The 26,825-nt window shown below is 40.9% G+C and overlaps 2 protein-coding genes across 3 annotated transcripts in view; one reads left to right on the forward strand and one right to left on the reverse strand.

Annotated features, from left to right (window-relative positions):
- The window catches only part of tasp1 (taspase, threonine aspartase, 1), an 89,327-nt gene that overhangs the window by 48,909 nt on the left and 13,593 nt on the right, over window positions 1-26,825 (forward strand). The window lies entirely within an intron of this gene.
- On the reverse strand, window positions 2,307-25,776 carry sptlc3 (serine palmitoyltransferase, long chain base subunit 3). Of its 2 annotated transcripts, none has more exons than XM_085478097.1 (12): window positions 25,522-25,776; window positions 22,057-22,248; window positions 21,173-21,327; window positions 19,719-19,867; window positions 13,500-13,624; window positions 12,186-12,279; window positions 10,183-10,288; window positions 8,680-8,899; window positions 6,281-6,407; window positions 4,365-4,500; window positions 3,177-3,306; window positions 2,307-3,091 (listed from the first exon to the last, which is right to left on the reverse strand). In XM_085478097.1, the coding sequence occupies exons 1-12, from the start codon at window positions 25,621-25,623 to the stop codon at window positions 2,978-2,980; spliced, it is 1,650 nt and encodes a 549-aa protein (XP_085334223.1). In that variant the 5' UTR covers window positions 25,624-25,776; the 3' UTR covers window positions 2,307-2,977. The 2 variants fall into 2 exon arrangements, with proteins under 2 accessions (XP_085334223.1, XP_085334224.1); XM_085478098.1 differs by lacking the exon at window positions 25,522-25,776 and adding an exon at window positions 25,047-25,285.

Genomic DNA, 26,825 nt, shown 5'->3' on the forward strand with positions numbered 1-26,825 from the left:
AGCAGGTGCTTGAAGAGTTCAACAACTTAAATATTTAATAGAGTACCCCTGACATCATGTATAGAACCCCATGAATATCTGATGAGGCTGAGTTGGGTTTAAAACACACAATAAATGCTTTCAGCTGTCTTCTGCATTATTGCCCCAACCTTGACCTTTTTCATTATTTTCCCTTATATCAGTAGTTTCCAGCCCAGCTCTATTCCAGGCTTCAGTCTTTCTTAGCCCAGGAGAAGCATAGCTGTCCAAAGCGTGCAAGTTCTGTCCTGTTTCACTTCAGATCTCTCGCTCTCTTTTTTAGACTAGAAAAATCTCTGTCTAAATGGAAAACAGAGAGCGGTAAGAATGGCTTGCCTGCTTTGGACACAGTGGTGGACATCAAAGGCGTAGCAGAGGATCCCTCTTCAGAATAGCAGCTACATGCCATTCCAATAAGTGCAGTGTATTTGGATCTGCAGTTCAAAAGAGGCTGGTGCAGGCAGGCAGGCAGGTCTCTGGGGCCTTGCCACCAGTAGTCTGGCTGCACAGATGTTTTGAATGCCAGCGCAGACCATTTGCCACTTTTGCTGAAGCTGAAGGCAGTTACAAGTGACTGGAAAGAAGCTCGGAAAGACTCGCGCTCCCCACCTTGCCTGGCAGTCAGTGTGTATTACTGAACTCTTGTCAGTTTGCCTCAGGAGCCTGTTTGAACTTGACATTTTTTGGAGTAGATTTTTTTTTTTAAAGTCCATATGTCAGTGACAGCTGTAGCTTTAAAAGTAGGTCGATTGCCAGCATGATTGCTTTTTTATCTAAACAGTCTTTTAAAGATTAGGACACATTTAACTAAAACTGACAGTTTTGTTGCTCATAGCTGTAGGATTTTACAAAAATAAATAAACAAATAAAATAAATTATGCAATCTGCTTCAAGTAAAGTAGAACTTTTCTTTTTTCATGTTTTAGGGCCATGAGTCCGTTGAAATGTATCCTGCAGCAGTCACTGTCATTCAGTTTCTTAACATGTTAGTGTTGCATAATGAATAATGCAACAAAAAGATGGGAAAAAAAGCCACAGATAGGCTGTCCTCTCCCAGCTTAATTTTAAGCTCAAAAGTCATCGTCAAATATCAGATTTTTGGAGTAAACCTTTCTCCAGCTGTGCAGCTATGCAAAAATATTGCCGGTAAGTCTCGGCACGTTAGAGTTTGCCTTTCTGCATAATAACACTGGAGCTTAGTATTTGAAGACTCCATGTCTGTGACGCACCGCGTTAGGGCAGAGGATGAATTCAAGCTTTTCAGCTTCTATCTCCACACGTCTCCCTCCTGCTGCAAACCCACGCTGAATTTTTAACACTGCTCACGTTTAGAGTTAAGGTGAATGCAAACAAAAATGAATAACAGGCATCCGTTAGACGTTAGAGCACCCCGCTGGGGTGAGGCCACCTTTCCCCATCTCCTCCAGATCTTTATGAAACAGCACATTGGTATGACATCACAGATTTGCGGATTAAAGAAACTGTTTTCCATTGTTGCTGGCTATAGGAGCCAGATGTGAGATATTCACTTACAGCACAAAGCGATCAAGTACAGAGAACAGATTTCAAGAGTTAGCTGGTTTTTTTTGGAAACTTTTATCTATGTTTGTACTTCATTATGTTTCCCAAGAACTGCATATTGTTTTTTTTAATCTCCTCTTGTAAAATGTTATCACTATGCTGTTTATGGCGAGGTAAACACAAACATAGAAACATCCCGAGGAAAAACAAGTGCAGACAAGACCAAATCCGACACACTGTGAACACACATTCATCATCTATCTATAATCCTTCCTGTGTTAATCAAATGATTACCACATACCACGAGAATTTAGAGTTCAGAGCTAATTGCTGGGTAAGGTTTCTGTTGGCTCAGGTGCCGCATGCTCGGCATGCTTACCTTCACGACTGTAACGCAGTGTTGTGCGTGAAAGGGAACAGCAGGTCTTTAAAACATCAACAATTAAGCTGTTAAGACGTGGTGAATAAGAGCAGTCTCGCCACAAAACAAGCCATAACACCTTTTTTATTCTGCACGCGGGCTGTTGAGATTTAACTGCATGTCAAAGAAGTAATTGCTGCATGATCTATTATTTACAAAAAGGCTATCATTTACTGTGGAGATGAAAGTGGTGTTTCACTGGGGACGTTTTTATAAAAACAGTTCACCGTGGAACACAAAATCTTCCTTTTGCTTGATCTGTTCAGCCACAAGTAGTGTAAACATTCATGCATCAGGATATAAGTTACAAAGGGAAGACTCTTTGGGAAAAAAACAAAAGAAAACATGCCATCTGGAAGGTGAATTTATTATTTGAAAGGCATTCGTGCACAGCATTTGGGAACAATGGGTATAAAAATCCTCAAAATTTACTGAAACAGCAGTTTGGAGATCTGTCAGTTTCTTAAAGTATAAGTAAATAGGATTGTGTATTACTATCTAACTATTACTGCCATTGGCATCTCTAAAAAACTTCAAATATTAATTTAAGAGAAGCAAAAAAGTGCTTCCATAAAAACCCGTCAACGTCTAAATATAGACATAAGTAATTAGAAAAAATCTGCAAAAAAGTGAGCCCTCTTTTAATCTTTAAAAATGCCCTCAGATGTCAGTGCAGAGGAGGTTAACATCGAAAATGAATAAAACAACATATGATTTTCTTCCACGAATAAATAACTCAAGAATCTTGAGATTTACACCAATCCAAAAGATGCTCGTGCATTCATTTCACATATACATATATTCATAAAGAAACGGCATTTCAAGAGTTCAAAACATTTGTCTTTTAAAAAAGAACGAATACACAGTCCAACATTATGATTTAACACACATAAAAACCAAAAAAAAAAACCAAACAGCTGCCAAATATTTGGCTCTTCTCCTGCTGTCTGATGAATTCACTGTGTGCTTATGATTGCTCAGTTTAGACACTGTGAAGTCAAAGGGTCAAAGATCATATCAGCTGTCCAGCTCGAAGTCTGTCTCATCGCACAGGTCGGGCTGAGGGGAATATTTCCGCCGCGAGAACTTCAGGCAGAGAAGATCTCCCACCTCATTCATACAATCGAGCACCTGAGGACAATGGAAAGTCTCAGAGCATGTATGTTTCATATATATCCAAAGTATCAAAGTGGGAAACGCTCGTGTGTGTTTGTACCTGGTTCAGCATATCCCGGGTGTGTGCAGCAGATACACAGAAGCGAGCTCGGGCCTCTGTGATCGGCGTTGCTGGAAAGCCGACCACAACTACGCCGATTTTTCTCGCCAGCATTTCTCGCGCAAACGCCCTGATCAGCATAAAAAAAGAGAAACGGGTTAAACACGAAGCACACAAATGACTTTAGCAACAGGAGGGCTTTTTTTCTACTTCTACTTCTTCTTTTTTTGAGTCCTCCTTTTCCGACTGAATGCAGTCAGTTATAATGTTGTCACATTATATTTGTTACAGCACCTACATAACACGGCAGTGTAACTCATATTTACGAGTTCTGAGTTCACCGAAATGAGCATGCAAGTCACATTACGATGGGAAATGTTTTGGTGCTATGCCTCATCAAATGTAAAATCCATAGGAACGCTGTTCCTTCTAGCCTTTCCAAATGTTTAAATATGCAATCGAGACGTGTGGTTTGCGAGGCTTGTGATAATTTCTGCAAAGTACCATAAATTAAAAAGGGTGCAGTAATTGTTTTGACGACCTCAGAGCAAGTCTGTTCATTTTAACAAAGCCAACCTGCTCTGGCGCACTTTACCGTGGACAGTTTGAAGAGGTAAAAACCTTCAAACGAGTTCTGAAAGTGGTTTGATGAATCTGACCCGGTATATTTTATATAAACATGGTGATGAGTATCTACAGAAATATGTTCAATGCTAATAAACGGACTTCAGTGTTGTTATAGGAATAAATATTATGGCTCTGGAAAAAAAATCATTTTTTTTTTGAAACAAGGTTTGGGGACCTGTGAAATTTCAACTTTATTACAATTAACACTGATACTCACGATAGCAGAGCGATCTAAAATCACAGGCTATATGATGATGCCATCTGATTAAGGCAATAACTGAGCAGAATTTGTATTTGTGCAGATATTAATGTTGACTGTCATATAATCAAGGACACTTGATTACATACCAGCGTGGGAGTCTAGGGTTATACCAAATCAGTACCCGATGTTGCCTCTTAAGAGGTTAAAGACATCATAACACTGCACAAATGATTGATGGAAACTCTGGAGACACAGCTGATCAGAAGACGCACGTGATGCTATACTGAAGCTAAGAACAAGGAACATCGTGATCATCTGGCTCTGTAAAAGTGTTTTCATGAGTGTTTCTGTGTGCTTACACCACTTTGGCTGGCATGTAGAGCAGCACTGGAACCACAGGTGAGTCATTATTGCCGTAGATGATGAAGCCCATCTCCTTCAGTCTGGATCTGAAGTATTTGGTGTTCTCTGCCAGTTGGCGAATCCGTCTCAATCCTCCAATTAAAACAAGGACACCAGCAGATGTACATGAGTAAAGCACCTTTTTTCACTGAATTTCCCCTCTATATTTGTACCGCGCCCTGTAGGGAAGGACATTAACTGTCAGTAGTAGCTAATGTACTGTGAGTCCTGTGCAGTGCCATCTCATTTTGAGTCCTGCACCTCCATCTGGGCCATTCCAGCCTCCTCTATGAAGTTGTTCATGATTACAGCTCAGCTGCAGCAGCAGATGGTTCAGTTTTGTCCGCCTGACAGCATGGTATATGCGCTTGCATGTTGCCAGAGTGGGGGTCTCGCGAATTGGATATGATGGATTTTGCGTGGAATTAGTGACTGTGGGCTGCCACGTGAATGTAGCCGTGACATATAGTGAACACGAATAATGCTTAAGCATCACACGCATTTCCTATAAATTCACTGCACTAGAAGATAAATCACAGGCAGCAAAGGCGGCTTGTTCTGCTGACCCTCTGTGTTCCCGAACAATGCGAATCACTGGGGAGCCCGCTTGCTCTGTAGCTGCTGCAGAGTTTGGCATGGCCGGCCTTGGAACACAGCTCTGTTTCCCTCTGATTACCTGGGAACAGATTGGCAGTTCTTTCAAAGGGACGTAAGAGAGCACTTTAAATCCCCTTATCTCAGAAGAGGGAGAAGGAGAGAGAGGGAGAGAAAAGGGGGGGGGGGGGGGGGGCATAACATTCGGACATCTGCCAAAAAAGCCCAGGCCCCATTTTGTAAATTGTTTCTCTCTGCTAAGATAGAGGTCACGAAGGTCAAAAACCTGCTGCCAGACACAGGAATCGTACGAGCAGGCGAGAACGTGTGGACGTTGCTGTCTGTCGGACTTGTGTGAAATTCAACATCAAAGAGAAAAGATGAAGAAGACAGAGGAGGACTTGGAGGAAGAGGAATAAAGACTTATGACACAGATATTCAAGGGCTCTGTTAGGTTTCTTGTCACAGTGAGATTTTAAAGTTGTTGTTTCTTTTTTTTCTATGGACACTGGGACTGATGTTTAGAAAAACTGCCTTCCCTCTCATCTATAAGACAGGTCAAGGCAATTTTTTTCTACAACAGATATTTCACTGGACTACGTCAGATACAAAGCATGTCTGCTTCAGAGTCAGATGAAAAAGTTACTCATCTCAGCAAGAAACTGCAGCATCTACCTCGACCGCAACACAGCAGGGTCTAGTCCTTGAAGTGATGACAGAAGCGTTTCATTTTGTTTGTCACGGCTGCCTAGCTTTGCCTCATGGCGCATGCTGTAAATACTGTAAATTTGGTATAACTCTAATGTGTAATCTGTCATTACTTAATAGGCACTAGATGCACTAATGCTACTCCCGTTAGCACTCCTTCCATTACCAGGAGCACAGCTACAATAACTCAGAGAGAATTGCCCCGGTGGTATCGCGTCTGGTCTGGTAACGACCGCTTCCCCTGCCCTCGTGTCTGATGCCATTAGAGCAGCAACTTTTCAGAGCAGCAGCGTTCTCTACAACACACACATGAAAATGATTTCCTCCACGATAGGGTCACGTGTGCTCAGGGACTGCACGTCTCCCTGCTCCTTACCGCTGCAGACCCCTGTAATTGCTTCCACATTTTCTGACCAGCTGTTTGCATTTCCCTGCAGGTCTCACTGCTAATGTTAACATCGGTGGTGTCCTCTGGATTCCGTTTGCTGTTGTTTCCATAAAAATTATATAAAGGTGTAGAAATTTTTTTAAACCAGACATGCAAAGAACGTGTGACGGCTGCTATACTTACCCTCTGTGCTTCCATCTTTTCCCATGATGCACTTCATTGCACGTATTATCTGCTCAGTCGCAGGAGGGGACATGGCCGTGGCGTATACTGCACTGTGAGAATGTGTCCGCAGGTAGTCCACCAGTTCCTGCAACATGGGATACAGAGTCAAACGCTGAAAAAGCACAACTGCACAACTATTCACAGAAAACAAAGCAACAGTTCTGAACCTCTTGTGTGACCCTGCAGTATATTCAAACACCACTAGGGAGAGCTCATGTATAATCAACACCTGAGAAGCAATTAAAATACTTCAAGTCGTTTCTCTGTCACTGTGACTGTCTTGGCACTGACTGTAAAATAGTCCTGGATCCTTTCCTGCTCTCCACTCTGGGGTGGGGGAAGCCAACACATGAATATGAGAAAGAACCAAAGTCAAAATGAGCCAGAATGAGGTCTGTCGTGCTCATTATTCCTAAATGTCAGCAGGAGATTAATTCTGCTAGTGGCTGACAAGAGAAGAGGAGGATTTCAGGAAACCGATTTGGTCACGGGTCCCTAGAGCGTATGTGTGTAAGCGGCCTGAGGTTGGGGAGCTGTGACGGGCTGCTGCTCGGTGGCAAGCCGGGGTTGCGGGGTGATGACACGTAAGCCGGAGATGCTGTCTGGCCACCGCTTCCACTCACCACCATCTGTCCCTGCTGGGCGGTGGCTGCGGCTTCCTCAAGCGCACGAGGGGGAAAGGATTTCAGGGGAAGTGCTTGAATGTAGGATAAGAACCCTGAAACAACCTGACATCTGTTTTCGTTTAAGGCGGGAGATTTTCACAGCTTTGTGGTCCTGCAGGATTACGGTGCAACCAAGATAAACCGTTTAAGAGGACACGTTCAAAATTCATCTCATGCTTGGGGCACAGACTGACAGCTCAGAGGGTTTCCTCAGCCGCACGGTGGCCACAGCACCGATGTGGGAATACGTGTTCACAAAGCCCTGGAGTAGAGGCGCTTCCAGAACAGCAAGCCCACTTGAACTTCAACAGATTTATTTAATAACCTAATTTCAATCTCATCCACATTTTCAGAGATGGCCTAATGAATAAAGACTCCTAAATATAAGTTTGCAGTGACATAGAAATAACTCTGGGTGTATTTATTGGGGTATTTATTTTTGGTACCCTCATAAAATAGCTATAACATGACTGTTTTCCAGAGCACATCTGCACAGTCTTTTGTTGGTCAACCCAAATCCAGTTAATGTAGGACTTGGGGTATTTCACCACAACAACAAATACGTCAAATCTAAAGGTTCTCTCTCTTTTCCTGCCTTTTTTCCTTTAGGACTTTACTGCAGCCAGCTGTCACACCAGGAAGAGTGTTCATACTTCAAACATTATCATGCTTGTTAAAAGTCATCCTGTTAAATCTGGAGCGCAGTTCTGATGCCTGCCACAAGAAGGGGCTGGCCCTCTGCCAGCTTTACCTTCTTATTATGGCAGAGCAGGGCTGGGGGAAACTGAAGGGGAAAGAAGGAAGGGTCCCTCTCTGAATACCTAATTCAAACAACATGGTCGTTTCTGTTGTTGCTTTCTAATCAACTGCCACAAAACTGGTGTGGTTATGTACCAAAGTGTACTATTTAATGGAGTAAAAAAAAAGAAAAGGAAAAAAAAGTGCCCAGAGACGCAGCCTGGGGAACATTTGTGGGACATGTGAGGGCTAAGCGAGAGGGAGTGCGTATAATTGACTTCCATACATTTTTAATAAACAGCCGTGGCGCAGAATATAACATGCATCATAAAAATTTACATTTCAAAATCGAAATATTTGAAAATACTCTTGTGTGATGTTTAAACCTGCTCCGGAGCCAGAAGGGTTAATTGTGTTACACAGTGCTTGTCAGGTTATTTAAACCATGTCAGGATTTAAAAAGCCGGCTCATTAATTTGATTTTCTGTGATGCTAATTCACCCAAGGCTGTTGGGATTGTTTCAGTGCGATTAATCCAATCAGCTTATTTTCTTAAAACATTCTGTCACGACCCTATTTTGTCCAAGGAGTGTTCTTTCCATTTTTAATTCTTCTGTAAAGCAACAGTTCTGCAGCAGTTCTTCCCTTTCACAAGATTGCTATGAACTGGCGATGTGGAGGGAAATGAAAACAGCGATGATGGATCGTATTCTTTTGAGAAAGCCGGGGAAGCTGATAAATGTAACAACATCACTGCCGTGTTGACGATAGAGTCTTATCTGTCCAGTACCCCTAAAAAGGTCAGAAAAGTGTCAAGTCTGGAGTGTCCTGGAAAGCTTATATGCATTGGGAAGCAGCACTGAGGACCATGACTGCTTACTTGGTCCCTTGTATGTAACATAAATACACGAATACTGAGAAGCACTGATCAAATGAGAGTAAACTTGCAGTAACCTTTTTCCCTGCGATATAGCCTCCAGACGCCCCGAAGCTCTTTGTAAAAGTCCCCATCATCACGTCCACATCAGCCGGGTTCACATTAAACAGCTCGGTCACACCCCTCCCTGTTTGGCCCACTGCTCCGATGCTGTGGGCTTCATCCAGGTACAGGTACGCTTTATATTTCTTCTTCAGAGCGATGACTTCAGGCAGTAGCACCACTGAACCCTCCATGCTATTGGCAGAGAATCGCACACACACACAAAGCATACGTGTAAAAAGGGATCAACATGGACACACACTTTTAAGAAATTACAAATCAAATTGTTAAAGTGATTAACTTTAAAAGGAAAGAGTCTGACCCTGAACTAACCATATCCACAGCAGAGCATCTCTGCTTCTACAAATGCATATTATATAATCTCACACGCCACAGTCTTCCAAGAATCTTTCCTGCTGGCCTCTTTCACTTTACTCCCACCTTTCTTCATTTTCTTCCTCCCCTCAGATGCAAACCTTTTAAGGCTACAAATAGACAGCATGAGTGATTATACGGCTGGGGACTGGAGCAATCCCAGACCTGCTCTGGTTGCTATGGCTGAGAACGTCTGCAGCCCAAATGACATAAGACAGGGTTTCACCAGGACCGATGTGGACATCAAAGGCAGACTCGGGCTATAGCTAAAGCATGCGTACTCTTTATCCAAGCCTTTTGATGTTGCTGGGAGGTGATAGACGGAGCATTAGTTCTTTCTGTGCTTTGCTGAAAGGCGCCATTTCATTCTCATGTCTTAGACATTACTGTCTGACAAAGACAGTCTGAGGATGTGCAATTAGGTTGTCTTTCAAAGTACCAGGATTGTTGTGGGACTAATTACATTATATTAAGACCAGCTGATGGCCACGTTTAAGGCTTTCTTCTTTTTTTGATGAAAAAAAATTGACATAAAACAAGTAATTTTCACAGCATCATATTTTACTTTAGGAGGACTAAAATGCAAGTGCAGCTGAGAGCAAAAAGAGGGAAGAAAGGAGAACAGAAAATGGCCATGATAAACAGTTGGAGCTGGGGGTGTAGCCAAGTCAATCTCTATGGCTCCATTTGGCCTTGATTTGGAGCTAATGAGCAGATGGAGAGGGTCACTAAGACTCAGGATAGCTCACTGGCAGGAGAGGCAGACAATACCTTTCTCCTTTCTACGGTAATCAAATGGTACCTGACCACATGCACATGCACACACACACCCATGCACTGCCATACGCTTGCATACACACAGACAATCTATTATTCAAGAGCGCAGAAAAGGAAGCGATTGAAAAAGAGACCATAACAGGGACGGCTAAGCACAGGATCACCTCAGGTTATAAATTACAATTTCTACTCAAATCGGGCTGTGCAAAACCCTCCGATAGACCACCCGGAAGCTCATAGTTAGAAAGACTGATACAAGAGACCCAAGACATGTGTCTGTGAAAGTAGCTATGTTATAATGTGTGTGGGGTGTAATGATGGCTGACCTGTAGATGCCTTCCACCACGATGAGAATCTTTTTCCAGGGCCTGTGGGTCCGAGGCTGTCCTGAGCAAACTGCTTCTTTTAGCATCTTCTCCAGACTCTGCATGTCTGACATAGGTGCACACAAAACATCACATAAGGGAGAATAAGAGGAAGAGACACAGCAAAAGAAGACAGACCCTAACAATAAAAAAAAGTATGCCGGCAATCCTAGTTTGGATATGTGTTATGACACAGCATACAGGATAGCACTCCAGTGCTATAGCTTGTGCGGAACACCGAACATCAACGCAAACCCGAGAGTGGGAAGAAATCATTTCCACTGGGGCAGATAGTTCACGGATTTCACAAGACACTACTTTATTTGCCAAAGACACCTTTCACAAACAACACACCGGAAATACCCTTGCACTGTGACGCTTACAAACACCTGAGATATCTAACTAGGTTAAAAATGTGGCTAAGCCTGTGCGATCTGCATATCTGCATTGTTTTTGTTACAAAAAATTTACATGGCAAAAACATTTCCCGGTGACTAAAACTCAGTTATGACAATACTAATGATCCTTTAGTGCATACCAGCAGATGGCAGTATTAAACAGCTCCAGTTGTTATGAAAGTGTGTTATTCAAAGTATGACTGCAATCCAACCATTTCCTGCTGAGGAGTGAGGAAAGCTGTCGTGGCTAATAATCTGTCATAGATGATTGATGCTCCTACTTCAAAACAAAAACAGGTTCACTTAAGAGGCAACAGATGCTCCGCTGCTAAAATTCCTTCCCGAGGCTTAGCAGAACAATGTCTCGGCTGAGGAAAGCAGAAATGAAAAAAAGGAATTCACTGTGGCTTTCTGTCTGCACAGTCAAGAGTGAGCAAAAGATTATTTCACAGTGAAACACTGATATAAGATAAGCCACAGCGTGATATGAGATACTGTATGACTGAGGATGGTTATCTTCCGCTTCGATCCATAAAATGATTCCACGATATCTTATCTGTGCTCTCACCTTCGGGGTACACACCACGCTACTGGCTTAATAAATAAAACATAAATACATTTGATTATTCGAAAGAGTAGGACTACTGTCTGTGCATTATAACTAAACAACGTGGTAATTCTCACGCACATGTATGACAAATCTGCTGGACAAACCAGTTTGTCTGCTCCATAGTATGAGTTCCATCTCTGCTAAAAATAATCCTTGAGAGATTTTAGAGAGTGCTTGCACCAATAAGTATCACTACAAAAAAATACAAGCATTGGAGTTGTTCATAAATCTTTTGTTGTGGCATAACCCTCTATGCAAATATTAGAAATAAAAGAGTTTCTGAGTGCCTAGCGCAGGAGGATTAGTGGCAAGGAGGGGTCAGCAGCTCAGGTGCCTGAGGGCTCTTTGCCTTTAGACAGGCCTCTGGGATCTGCTTTGAGGACCCATAACTGACTCTGCTTGTACCTGTCAGGAAAAATTTGCTGCCAGAGGACTGGCTCATTTGTGCTGTCTGCTGAAAGGACAGGGATGTATCTAATGCGAGCAATGGATGTTGTACCATCCACGCTTGATATTTTTCCTCTTGACAATATACCAGAGAACAAAAAGTTTAAGTAAAGATGATGTTTTGTTTAAAAAAAAAACCTCAACCCCCCCCAACCAACTTCACTATTGCTTCACGGCTGCTGCTGCTGCTGCTGAATAAAACATAAGCATGATTTCAAACCAAACCTATTGCATTAAACACAGAATGTAGGTCTTTCCTAAGGTAAATCCTGTACCACACAAAAGAACAGGAACTTGCTTCTCACAGCAGCACCAGTATACAATTAGGTGAAGAAAACACCCGATACTGTGAGCAGAAGTGGCTGCAAACAGTAACTGAAACTTTCTCAAGAGTCAGTTTGATGACAAAAAGGCACAAAAAGGTTAAACGTAAGAATAATAATAATAAAAAAGGTGTTGTTTTGTACTATGATGCATGGACTATTTATGTACTAGGTGATTGGACTCACTGTTATGTTTGAACACTCGGATGGTTGCTCCTGACAGTCTGGCTCCCAAGATGAGAGAAGTGTGATTGAGCTCATCGCTTAGTATCAAACAACCCTGGAGAACAGCAAAGAGAAAAGACTTTATTTAAATTTCACAAGGTATGCTTTGTGCTTTTGGGGTAATAGTCAATTGTTTTGCTACTGCAATGCTGAATCAAAAATTTCTAATCTAATGCTCAAAATGCCTTTGCAAACACATTAAATGGGGTATATGACATAAATTTTTCATTACAGATAAAAAGGTAAAACTTGATCTGTTGATCTTTTCTTTCTAACTGAAGAATGTGTGGCTAAATAAAGGTAGTGCACACCTCTTCACCTGCCCCTTAATCCAGGCCTCAATCATAATCAGGTCTGGTTCTCTGTGCAAAATAAGTTGTATGTACTGCATGTTAGCAGTTTTTTACTTCTTTGATGTCTGAAGTTCTGACCCACAGACGCATTGCAATTTTCATAACCGACAGCACAGTACTCCATGTTCCTTAAAAAAATCAGTATGCAAATTAATTCAGTTGTTCCACTGAAAACCTCTCTGGTGCATTAGCATATATATACGGCACAAGCTCTAAGCATTTGACTTCATTAGTCTGAATGAGTCTTGTAGAGGCTATGTTGACACTGTCTCAGTGACAGATCTGCTTGGTTTGGCCTCGGGTCCAGCCAGCCTGCTCCCTGGTCTACCAGCAGCTGTCACTCTAATGTTGTTCTGCCTGCACAGCAAGGCCTGTCCTGGCACAGCCTGTCCCTGTAGGATAGAGCTGGCAGTGAGGGTTGACCTCCAGCCTCTGCAGGGTTACTGCGGGGGGCTGCAGCCTAAGGGGCTGCTACACCTCTTGAGCTGCATAAACGACCCTGTTCTCATCACTTAAACAGTCAACCTCCTCTTCCTCCTGTCCAGTCCAATCACAGATATTCATGCTGTGTGTTGCCCCTGGTAACCCACAGGCCTCTGCATCAGCCACTCTGGTGCACCGAGAGGCCAGAGGATGGGTAATCCCACCCTTGAGGAGTGCTCTTAACAAAAACTGCCCTTCCTTGTATATCTGACTGAAAGCAGCTATGCATGCCCAGATCCTCATCCTTCTGGCTACTGTTTTGTGTAATTATGATTTTAATTAGGTGGGTCAGACTGTTTGCAGTTAAGTTTATTTGACTGTTCATTAATTGAGACAATACCACAGAAGAGAAAAAATCCAGACTGATATCTGCTGCATTGTGAAAATTACACTTGCAAAGATGTTCTGTATAATGCTGAGTGTATAAAATCTCACATACCCTGCCCACAAGTGCTGGAATATTCATTGAGTTGGTGGCGAAACCCATCCCATAAGTCATAGTGGACTCGACTCCAAGGAAATTGGCCACAAGTTGTTCTAGCTCTTCATGGATGCTCAGGTTGCCTATATGATAGAAATCAGAAAAAGATGACTCACCCCGACAACATCACTGTACCTGTTGGCACATCTGGTAATCCTTTAGTCTCTAGGCTTTGCCGGTCTTTGTCACCCAATCACAAGGTTTGTCAGAGATGAATGTCTCCTGATAAAAAAGTAAGAGACCCAGAAGCAAACGCCTGGATCAGCATCAGCGGCTCTTGCTGTCTGGGGATCTGAGGAGATTTATAAAGATCCAAGATGGGGTAAATTTGTAATTTAGTTCAACTGCCGTATTTCATCCCAGTAATATTAAGGGAGGTCTAGCGAGGACTGAAATGGTTCTGTTGTACATTTTAGGACTGAGCCAGCTCAGGTGGTGATAACCCTATGTGACAGGTGGAGACCAGAATTCATTTGGAAAATTGATCAGATTGCAATCTGTCACCTGATGTGGCATTTTTTCAATTTTGTACAATAAAGTGGGATTTTCAGGTACCTGCCCTTGTGCTTATCTGATAAACAGAAGAATTGCTGTTATAATTGTGAGCTATGGGGGGAGAAGTGGGCAATAAAAGGTGCACGTACACTGTATTTTATCTCTGCAGGGATGATGTTGTATTCTGTACGGCACAAAAACATTACAACATTTCAGTGCATCTGTGTTTACTGTAATACTACATTGTAGTTACCAGGTATTGCACACTGAATTAAAGCTACTTTGTAAAGCAACTTTCTAATGAGTGCTTATATAATACAATATATCACTACTGCATTAACATTTAAAAAACGGGGCATTAATTGCACACACGTGGGACACTAATCAATAACAGTCAGTAACCACAGAGAGCGAGCTTCAAACAGCCAGGATGGTTCAGGAACAGTGGCGTGTCTAGAAAATTTTTGTTGGGGGGGCCAGGTAGGGGCACAGATTTGGAGAAGGGTGGCAGATTTAATTGGCAGATAATGTTTAAAAAAAAAATTTCTACCAACCATTAACCATAATTCAATAATCCTATAAACCTAATAACCAAATGCACTTTTAACTCTTATTAGAATGAGATTTTAACCACTACGGTGCAAAGTTTTTAGATACTGCGTTGATAAAGTACAAGAGATACAATCAGTGCTTTGTCAGTGTTTACTCAGCATTCAAGGACATCAATATTTGCATAGTATTTTTACTGACATATAGTGCACATATGTTTTGGGCAAAAACATTTTTGAATATTAAAATACGAACATTTGTAACAAACAATTGACAAATTAGCCAATGCCAATGCAAAACTTTATCTGCCTGTTAAAAAAAGAAGATAATCTTCTCACAAACTGGTGTTTGATTTTGAAACAGGAAAAAAGTGGAGAAACAACTGAAAAGACTAATATTTGAATAAAACCTGAAAGCAAGTAAATACTTTCTATGCTGCCTTATGGTAAACTTTGGTAATATTGATAAAGAACAGCACTGGCTGATGATGAAATACAGTCAGCTGGCATGGTGACACTGCCAGTATAACCTGCAGGGCTGGACTGGGACAGAAAATCGGGCATTTTGACTACTGACCGGCCCACCAGGTAGTAAAGCCATAAAGACTTTGAATGAAAACAAACGCTGTGGTGACAGTGATGTACAGTCTTTTTGGTATATGTATGATTCTTTCTACGTAGCACTCATAATTCTTATTCTCATGTATATATGTTTGGCACTGATCACCACCTGCACTCATGTATATATCTTTCTACGTAGCACTCATAATTCTTATTCTCATGTATATATCTCATGTATATCTCATGCACATATCTTTCTTTCTACATAGCACTTTAATTCTTATTGTCTGCACTGAAGCACCGCAGCAATTTCCTAATGTTGTAAACCTCAACATCTGGCAATAAACCCATTCTGATTCTGATTCTGATTTCTATACATTTTACGTCAGATAAAAACTTTGGTTGTAAGATTTAGATAATTATTTAATAAAAGCTAGATATTTAAATTGAGAATAAGAAAGAAAAGTATGTCTTTGTGCCCCCTTTCCCTGTTAATGCCCTACCTGCCCCCCTGGCAAAACTTTGCTAGACCCGCCCCTGCACAGTTACCAGCTGTCAGCTACTTAGAAAAGGATCCTGGTGTTATTTGTCTCTCAGAAACAGTTCATAACTTCCCTTCAACTCATTCATGTCACCTAAAAGGTAAACCTGTTTCTCCATCACCTGTTCAGCTCTGATGATTCAGTAAGGACATCTCCTGGTTTCATGTTTCCCTCTCACCACATATACAAACTGACATCATGACCAGCAGCTTTACAGCTGTGGCTCCAGCAAACATCAGCTGATACTAGAAATTAATATTAAATAAATTCTAACAACAGCTGATCAAGCTTAAACGTGCTGCTGTTGTTTAGCGCAACATCTGCTGGTTTCCTGTTTCTGGCGCAAAGTGGGCGATAAACAAACAAGAGAGAAAAGCCGATCAGCTGATCATTGATCAGTTTCATGATTGAAGTAGCAACAGGAGAGGCAGGGGAGAGAATGAGAGAAGAGGCAGCTGTGCAGCGTCTTTTTCCATCCTAGCTGAAGTTCGGGACAAACTGCGTCTCTTCTCAGCTCAATACGAAACGTGTAATATTTTCTCTGAATGAGGGACCATTCCATTTTTTTTAAGGAGCCGTTGGCAACTCTACTAACTAACCTTATGAATAAAATAAAGTTCACTATCAGTAACATCATAGCAACCGAACAGCTGTATAAAAACTCCGTCAAGCTGGCTAGAACGCAGTATGAGTTATTGCAACTGACAGTAAAAAGTCAGCACAACGAAAATAAACTGCACCTAAACTTAGTTTATATCTGACCCAGATAGACTGCAGGTCATGACTTCTTACCTGAAGTTCAGTTCACCTGACACTCGGACTGGCGGCTGCTTCAGGTCTCTCCTCCTGCCTCCCCTTCCCTCATCCACCTACTGCCTCTGTGGAAGCCCCGTCATAGCCACCACCAAACAACTGAGTTATTTCTACACATCGACCTGCATCTGGCCAATCCACCACCTCTCATTGTTCATGCCGTTACAAAAAAAATAAAAAATAAGTCAAATAAGCCCGATGGCCAGTCCAGCTATGTTAACCTGCAACCAAATCTGCAGCTCCATACAGCAATGTTACGACTTAGATTACATCTTATAACTCATAACTCTTATGTTAGCTGCCCTCAGTAGCATACTGTCTGAAATATTCCACGGCTGCAATAATTCTTTAAGTGTTATTTTTTCCTTGGTATTCTAATTTCACCGAAGTTTACTAAACTCAACAAACTTAATATTACTTACCGGGACATTTATTCTGTCCTCATTTTCTTTCACCGAAAAATTGTTTCCTGCAGTGACGTCTTTCGTGCTTGGCTCTCCTACCTTTGCTAACGTGATGCACATAGCGCAGAAGCCGATGCTGCATTCACTTACACTCGGATATCTGAGCGTCACCGTGAAAACATAATCGGACATTTGATATTTGATTGAATTTTATTGTTTTGCCTTTGGGGTGGCACCTGGGGTGGCCAGTCTGGTTGGGGGGGTGGCCTGTGCCCCCCCAGGCCACCCCGCTGGACACGCCATTGTTCAGGAAGGACTGGAGAAATGGTTATTGAGTTATGTGTATAAAAAAAACATAACGCAGAGAAGCAGTTCTGTCTTTATGGCGATTCCTATTCACTGCTTTCCATCAGGCCTTACGCCAAAATCGATTCATACATTTCCTCGACCGCTCAGGCTCACAGGCCCTGCCGGCATGTGCAGCGTCTTCTTCTTCTTCTTTTTTTTTTAAAAATCAGGCTGCATTGACATTTGCTCTCTTAATACAACATTTTACTGAGCTGTGGCTTTTTAAGCGTGCCATGCCTTCTTATTGATATGTTAACCTCAGAAGGCCACTCTAGGTCCCGATACTCTACAGATAAGACAGTCAGGACGGAGCCTGATCACTTTGCTTAAAATAAAACCTACACACCTTTTAAAAATTGGTCACTGTTCCTCTGAGTTACCATGGTCACCTTTGTGCTATCAAGGCTGGTTGATGAGAAGGGCAGCCACAGTGAAGACTGTGCATGCAAATCTGATAGTTCTCATAGTTAAATCTGTTCCTTTTATTGGGAACTATATGACCGAGGAATTTTTAAGGACAAGAAAAGAGACAGAATAACAAAGGTTAATCATTTCTGACACAAACCTTGAGTCAGCGAACCATTATAAAGTTAGTGTAGCATGTTTTAATATATAAAAAGGCACAACAGCCCTATTGCACTAGTATACTAATACCAGAATTTTACTACCTTGTGTTTGATAGCTGTACCCAGTATATTTTTATGCATCTGAATGTTTGACATTATTATCTATTAATGATTACAGGAAAAGCAGTGCCAATAAGCTACCCATTAAGGTAACTCTATGAATGTTTGACATGGGTGTTTATTCACAGGGTGTGCTTTCAGTGCACTTTGTGTGTAGTTCAAAATGCCTTATTGATAATAAAAAAAAGAAAAACACTCCCTGTGTGGGCTCGAACCATATTGTGAGTCATTTTTATTTAGATGTTCGGAACTGGAAGTTGACCTAAGTGTTTAACTGCATTTTCTAAGATGATTTAATATTGGAAAAGGTGAGAGGCGAGATGAGATGAAATTAAATTAATGATGTCAATGACTGACAAGAGTGAAATAGAAAAAAAAAGAATTACATGTCTAAATGTTTTTTTAATTGCATTTTTTGTATTTTTTCTAAATTGCTGACAATTCAGTCAAAAGCAATGCTGACAATTTGACTTTGAAGATTTTCCACATGTCAACAGTAAAAACTGCTGTGTGTGCATCACTAGTGCAACAGAGACGCTGGGATCTTTAATAATTTATGCACAATAATGTCTCATGGGAAGAACGCTTGTTATTTCTTAAGCTTCCCGGTGAGCCAGCTAAAACACGCATTAGAAACCCAGGCTAAAACAGTTGAATTTTGAAAGGGAAATAAACATATAAATAAATCACATAGATGAATAATAGATGGTGTGAAGTGTGCATGTGCACACTCCACACCATCCATGTGTGTGTGTGTGTGTGTGTGTGTGTGTGTGTGTGTGTGTGTGTGGGGGGGGGCTTCAGCTTGTAGTCATACTTGCTCTGCCAAACATACGCATAACTAACAATCACATGTCCTTAAGTTCCTCTGATTTTCTCTCCTCTTGTCAAATAGCTGGTATCCTGCAACGCTCAGTGACTCCGCTTGATCTGAACTTGCATGTCAGCTAACCTACTGCTAGCCTGCTCTCTGCAGAAATAGCACATTGGTCTCTGAAGTGTCACAACGCAAACCTCGCTGAGAGGTTTGCTTTGTGAGAGAGAGAAACACTTTTCTGCGTCGCCTGTTCCTCAAGCTCTGTAAAGTGTATCAGCGGGGCTTTGGTGAAGAAACACCCAATTGATGGCCAATCATTCGATTTCCTCGCCGCACCATTGCAATTCTAGAATGTTACATCCACATAGACACTTAAATACCATCAAATCCAGAATGAAGTTCAAAGGACTTTCATCAGAAGCCACAGATCCCATTTACTTTCTGATCCTTGCTGTTATAACAGTTCCTTTGCATGCATGTACATATAGGTTTTTAATGTCAAGAGTGCTTTACAATGTTAGGTTCCACAAGACTGTAGCCCCCCAGCTTCTCACTTTGGACCGATATATAATGATCTCAACATATGCCCAAATGCTATATAATTTAGCAAAAGGTGAATAATTCATACAACACTGAAGCCACTGGCAGATATTTAAATGTGCACGCCGTATGCAGGAAACCTAAAAAATGACAGTGACAAGTTTCATTTTCAGTTTGATACTCTGACCATTCAGCGTCAACAAGGCCTGACAGATAGCTTTTTTAAATAGAGGCACATATAAGATATGTAAGGATAATAAACACTACCATATAGCTGTTATGTTTTTGTTGTATGGTGGACTTTTTTCCTCCCTAAATCAAATCAACTGCCACAAACCAGCTCACAGAGAGAAGTGACACAAAGCAATGTGGCAATAGTTTTTTTTTTTCATCTTTACAACAGAATCTTAACCACAAACTCACCTATTTCCTGTCTTGTGCTGCAAACCCCAACCCCATACTGGCGCACTTTGTCTGCCACAGTTTTCAGGAAATCAGCATTGTTCTCAGCAAAGCCAAGGTAGTTGTACGAGCCCATATTGATAACGTTGTGTATTGTCTTCCCGGTAAACCTGCAATTACACAAACATCAGGACTCAATTAGTTTGTCTGTTTTTTCCTGATTCATACACATGCCCAGTGAATTCATTACATATCAAATTTTTAAATAGCATATTCAATTAAATATGTTATTTGCTAATCAAAAACTCCACTTATTCTATTGATAGGAGTCTGCTAATGGGAAATAGAATTATAAAACATGTTTTGAAGACAACAGTGGCACTGACTGGATCCACAAGCAGTAGTAGTTATGTATTGTACAAAGAACATTTTAGTGTTAATTAAGAGATTATGCTGCACTATAAAATGTAGGATTGTGTGTGTACACTGGGAACTGTTGTAATCATTTCAGGCACTAAAGCAAGTTCAGGTAAACATCACACGAGTTCAAGAGTGCGCATCCCTATCAGAGGTAATCTGAATCTAAAACTATCTAAAAAGAATTTTTCCTTTTTGTCATCTGACCTACTTCTTCTCAAACTTCACGTACCCCTTTATACCGCTACGAAACCAATCAAAACTATGCACCACAGTACCACGTCTCTACTTTTTCCAGTCACATTAAACATGTTTAAATATGTAATCCACGTTTACGTCACACTCATAATGTCATATTTCTACCCTGTGGCTCCCTTCATACTCTTTTCCATACTATATTTCTCCAACCCTGTTCTGTAGCAAAGAGGAATATCAACTATGACCCAGATTCTTTGGAGTGGCATATCTTTACTGATGACAAATAACCATGTTTCCACCTTTGCAAACAGCTTATAGAGGTTACCAAGCTAGTTAAATCTGGGATGTCCACTCTTTACCCTCAGAAGAGAGATGATTTTGTGCAAAAAGACTGTCTGGCGAGTTTTAAGCATTTTTAAGGTGAGCGGTATACACTGATAAGCCAAAACACTTTAAGCCAGCATGCTATTAGCCTTTTGTGTGCTGCCCAAAAAAGGTCCACCCCACTGAGCTATGGACTCTACGAGACCTTGGCGGATACCCTGTGGTATCTGGAGCTAGGATGCACCACATCCTTTCAGATTTTTTCCAGCAAATTACCCAAAACCCAGTGGGGTCAGCTCACAAGCCTTGTCGTTTTGGAGGTGCTCCAACCCAGTCGACTGGCCATAACAATTTGGCCCTTACTAGACTAACTCAGTTCTTCACACCTGTCCATGTATCTCAGACCTCGACATGTGCTTTTAACAGGACACAATGTTTTTCACCTTATCTGTGAGTGATCGTAATGACTCACCTCCTCCATGATACTGTTTATGCTATTTACAGTATGTCTATCATAGATCAATCGACTGCAGTACCTGAATGTCCAGTTGTAGTCATCAGATACCCTTTCCATCAGGTCAAAGACAGGTCCTGGTAGGCTGCATATGGGGCGGTTCCAGTTGTCTCGTACCCTCATGTACAGGTTTCGAGTGTAAAAGTTCTCAAAATCTTGATAAAGTGGGACAAAATCCTAAGGAGGAAAAGCATAAGCAGGATTCATTTAATAACTGGTACTAGATCTAGCATTTTTGTGTTTTTATGTTTTCATTCTAGTCCAAGAAATCTTCATTGATCCAATATCCAATGTTTGAGTATTTTCAAGATTATGTGAGACTTAGTCTTTACGGTATGCCCATATGCCATATCATAAAGTGACTCCTGTCCAAAAACAGGGCAGAACTCACTGGTTATTTCTTTTTAGGTTTCTGACTAAAGAAATAGTCACAGAAATAAGGACAGGGTACTGCTTCAGATTTTTCTTAAAGGCTTTTACCTTTTTAATAAGGCCTAGACAAAAACAAATCTGACAACAACAAACATCCTAACTCTAATTTCTGGATTTGGAAAATCAAATCTGTGGCAACACAAAGGCTACTATGGCAATGCCAAGGCCTTATCTAAAATCTGAAGCACAGTAACAAAGAAGGCGCTTGAATCCTCTGAGATTTAATTAGATCTTCAACAGATATTCTCTGTGGTGTCCTGCCTCACTCATGGCAACGTTATAGTGTAGAGGAACACAGAGGATGAAAACAGAGGGAGAGCTTAAGGAAAAAATTGACATAATTAGAGGAAAACAAAACGTACTGACACCACATGCATGTTACTCTACTCCAACTGTCTGCATGGGTATTTGTGTCTGCATTTTGTGTGAGACCCTACAATATGCCTGTTTGTACTATTTGCATGTGTAACCTACCTTCTGTTTCTCTCTTTCCTGGGCAATGTTGCACTTCTCCAAACCCACAGCTCTGAGGAAGTCTCTGAGGTAGCCAAACAGGGTGACAATGCCAAAGCCCAGGTATGTTAGCACGGCAACATACATGGGAGCCTGCTCAAAAGGCTCATGCTTGTGGCATCTGGAGGCAACGTCGGTCCCCTGGCCGTTTTTCTATACAACAAAAAGCCCACATAAGCTGTCTTACATTCTACACAAGAACACAGACACACACTTTGAGTTCAAATAAAGGGTTTGTAGTTAACGTGCCAATTAACCTGAAAAATAGAGAGACTGTGGCCTAGTCTTCAGTAACATGTAGACTAGGCCTATTATTACAAAAGAAACCCCTACAAGATCATCCACAGAAATGATAACTGGACAAAAATACATTTTTCTGGAAATGTTGAATTTGTTATAATATTATATACTACATGTAATAGGTTTTTCCTTCACAAAAAGAGTTCTGGCAACTGACTGTCGAATCTATGCCTAAAACTGGAATCACAAGGATAAATATTGTAAATGTTTTGTTATGAAGAATACATTTTAAATAGATAATATTCAGTTTATACATTTTGGTTTAATAACTTTGGTCTAAGTACTGTTTACCAATTTAATGCTGCTTTACTCTGTGGACATGTTTGTCAGCAAAATCGTGAAAGAAGAAAGCAATGCCATACATACGTCATACCAGAGGTATTTAGTAGAAAATTTGATTATGCCTCATTACATATATTTGCATATTAGTGAGATATGTGCATATTGAAGTACTTGTGCTGCCTTTGTGCAGGAAGACAGCAGCATGAGTTAAAGGAAAGGTTTACAAGATAGTAGTGAAAACTCCTGTGATGTATGGTTTGGAGATGGTTGCATTAACAAAAAGACAGGACACCGAGCTGGAGGTGGCAGCGCTGAAGATGTTGGGATTTTCATTGATTTTCAATGGACAATATTAGAAGTGAGTATATCCGGGAGGCAGCTCAGGCTGAGCAGTTTGGACATGAGAGGCAAGGTTGAGATGGTTTGGACTTGTGCAGATTAGAGACAGTAGAAACACTGGACAAATAATATGGAATTGGCAGCTCCACATTGAATATGGAGCTGCAGGCAGGAGGAAAGGAGGAAGACCACAAAGGAGGTTTATAGATGTAGTGAAGGAGGAGGGCTGAGGCCTGATGAGACCCCTAAAGGGAGCAGCTGGAAGAAGAAGGATTACTTCTCCTTCACTTTGTGTTTGTATTTAATTCAATTCAATTTTATTTATATAGTGCCAATTCACAACACCAGTTGTCCCGCATCCCCAACTGGTCAGGGGAGTTGAGGGTGAGGGGAAGAAGACAGGAAAAAGACACGCTGTGGAAGAGAGCCAGAGAATAATAATAATAAATGCATGCATGGGTATAAAAGGTGAATGAAAAAGAAACACTGTGCACATCAGTGCATGATGAGAATCCTCCATCATCCTAGACCTATTGCAGTGTAACTACATGGGAAGTCAGGTTCAACTGATCCAGCTCTATAAGCTTTACCAAAAAGGAAAGTTTTAAGCCTAATCTTAAAAGTAGAGATGTCGTCTGTCTCCTGTCTCGGGTTCCACAGAAGAGGGGCCTGAAATCTAAAGGCTGCTCCTCCCATTCTAGTTTTAAATAAATACTCTAGGAACCACAAATAAACCTGCAGTCTGAGAACTAAGTGCTCTGTTGGGTTGACACAATAAGGTCATTAAGATAAGATGGCACGTGATTAATCAAGATGTATGTACGTGATGAGAAGGATTCTGGATTTAACAGGAAGCCAACAAAGATAAGCCAGTATAGGTGAAGTATGCTCTCTCTTTGTAGTTCCTGACAGTAATCTTGCTTTTTGGACATCCTGCTGTACATAATAACGAATTAGGCTACGTTCACACTGCAGGTCTCAATGGTCAATTCCGATTTTTTTGATCAAATCCGATTTTCTTGTCTGCTTGTTCACACTACAAACAAAATATGACAGCAAACGCGCGCTAGTGTGAACGCTCAAAGCGGCCCGCATGCGCAAAAGAAGACGTCACTCACGCGCTGTTTAGACCCAGAGCAAACAATATTGTTTGACTGATGGCCCTTAATATAAAGACTATTTACATAATAATGTAAATAACATTATAATTGGCGTCTGTCTCGTGTCAGTGACGTAAAAGACGGATTTAAGGCGACATGACCGTTCAAACAGCAGTCGCTTTCTAAAACATCGGATATGTATCGGATTCAGTACCACATACGAAAGTGACCCAGATCGGATTTGAAAATTTGTACCATTCACACTGTCATACCACGATCGGACGTGGGTCACATAGGGTCAAAAAAAAAATCGGATTTGACGCGCTTTCGCCTGCAGTGTGAACATAGCCTAGAGTCGTCCAGCCTAGAAGTATTAAATGCATAAACTAGCATTCTTAATAACAAACTAGAACAAGCATAGTGGTTGCATGTGTGTCATTGGGGTTTTTGAAGGGCACAAGGCAACCAGAAAGTCTTGTTTTAAGTTGTAAAACCAGCATGGAGGCCTTGTTGAAGCAATATGGCCGACAGCTAACCCACTACACCACAAGCCAGCACAGATATTTATCTTCAGGCAGGTTATGTCAAGCTAAAGACATTTTTTAAATTCTTTTATGACATTTTAACAGAAACATTTTCAGGAGTGCGAAGAACCCTTAAGACAGTGACTCAACAGTAGGTAGTACTGGAAATAGCTACAAAAAAACTAGCAACCACAAAAATGATGCTAAGCCATAGCTTGTATACTGTATACTGTCAATTTAGCAAACTATGCTACGACATAGATTGTTTGTATGTAGGGTTATACAAACTTAACTTGTAAGGCAGTTAAGACTGTCCACGTTTTCAATTATTCAACTATTAAACAATATGGACATTGCTTGAACCTTCATGTAGTTGGCTCAGATAAATCAGCTACATCTCACTCACCAGCGACTCACCAACCAGCATCCTACACAAGGTTTCAGGGCGGGGTATTGCATTATTATTGCTCTTTACATTGTCCATTTTTATATGCAGGGGAACTAAACAGCACTCATCATCCTGCTGTCGATATTTTACAGTTTAAATCGATTGTAAACTAAGCACTGGCACATTATAAAACTCGTATGGCATATTACAGTTGTAACGACACAGTTATGCTGTTGCAGTTGTGGGTGTTGCCTAACTTTCGTAGTGGTGTGATACTTTTTTTTTAAAGTAGGTGAACACTTACAAAACATGCCGACGTCATATTTGTCTTGTTTAGCGAAGAAGAGCTCAAAATAAAAGCAAACTTCCTGTGTTATTTTTATTGTGTTAAAATTCTTGCCACTGCTGTAAAGCCGGCAGTCACGCATAGAGCGCACGAAATAAAACAAATTATCTTCATAAATACACTGCGCTGACAGGCAGACAGACATACCTCCTTGTGGTTATGATAGCCGTTTTTCCCGATATGTTCGCGTTTCACTCCATTCTTTCTCAAGTATGGTTTTAAGTTTCCGTCAGCAGCAGTTGTTGCCATGTTCTTGAAAGCACGGGCTCAGCTCTGACTGACAGGTATAACCGGTGTGCTGTGCCCAACTTCCAAAGGTGACTTCCTCCTTCTCTCTTACGCTGGTTAAGCCTCTTTCGAAACGCTTCAGCTTTTACTAACGGCTTCTCCAAAACAAAGTCACGCTTCCGATTCTTACTGTTTCGATTTTGTTTAAATAGGACGACTTCTCCCTTATTTTGAAACCCCCCCCCCCCCCAAACTTCCGCTTATTACAAAATGCTGCATTACAAAATGAACGCTATACAACTGCTTTAATTCTTAAAATATTATTTTTATTAAAAAATAATTGGAAAGTAAAACACATTTACTCAGGCTGCGTTAGTGATTAGAGTTCTAGTAATTTGAGTACTTACATTTAATGGAGCCTAATAATAGAATACTAGCTAAGCATTGTGGTGGACTGGTAACGTGTACTGGTAATCTGGGACAAGCTCCAGCACCCACTGCCATTCTCAGTTAGATAAATTCTTATGGATAGGTGCAACTTAATATATACTCTCATATTTGCACTCTTCATTTACTACATTATTAGTTATTTGTTACCTAGCAGATGAATAGTCTACATATGGTAACCTGTTCAGTAGTTGTCTAACATTGTTTTACAACAATATAACCTACTTGAAATGAACTCCACCTACTTATGACACCTTAATGCAGCATCATCATCAATGAAATCCAGAAATATAACTGATAATACAGCATAGCTATCAGTGTTGACATTCATATCAAGTACTTGTCCTTTGCTTTTGATGCTTAACTCATATTTTGCTAATTTTAATCAGACTTTTAGATTAACAAGCTTTTAAAAACAGTCCTTTTACTGCAATATAACATTTTGACACTGAGATAGTTGTGTAAGAGTAAATATTAATAGAGGTTTACGGTGGTAGTCATTCAGCTACACCAGACAATGAAATAACACATGATTAGAGTGTAGCAAAGCAATTTTTATATCTTGTGTCTAGTTTGCAGACGTCATTTCCTCTAGCTTTATCTTACATTTGAGTGTGTGGTGTACTAGCATTGCTTAACAACTTTTATCATTAGCAGCTTTATTGCCCACATTAATCTGATCACAGTGTAATAGTAGTAATAAAATTCACAATCATGCTAAACACATTACTTATTACGTTTAGGCTTTCTATCAACATTGCACAATTCAGTACCAA

Source organism: Copadichromis virginalis, linkage group LG13, assembly GCF_057382275.1.
Source record: "Copadichromis virginalis isolate Kocher_CV1m ecotype Utaka linkage group LG13, C_Virginalis_male_GT1.1, whole genome shotgun sequence".
NCBI lineage: Eukaryota > Metazoa > Chordata > Actinopteri > Cichliformes > Cichlidae > Copadichromis > Copadichromis virginalis.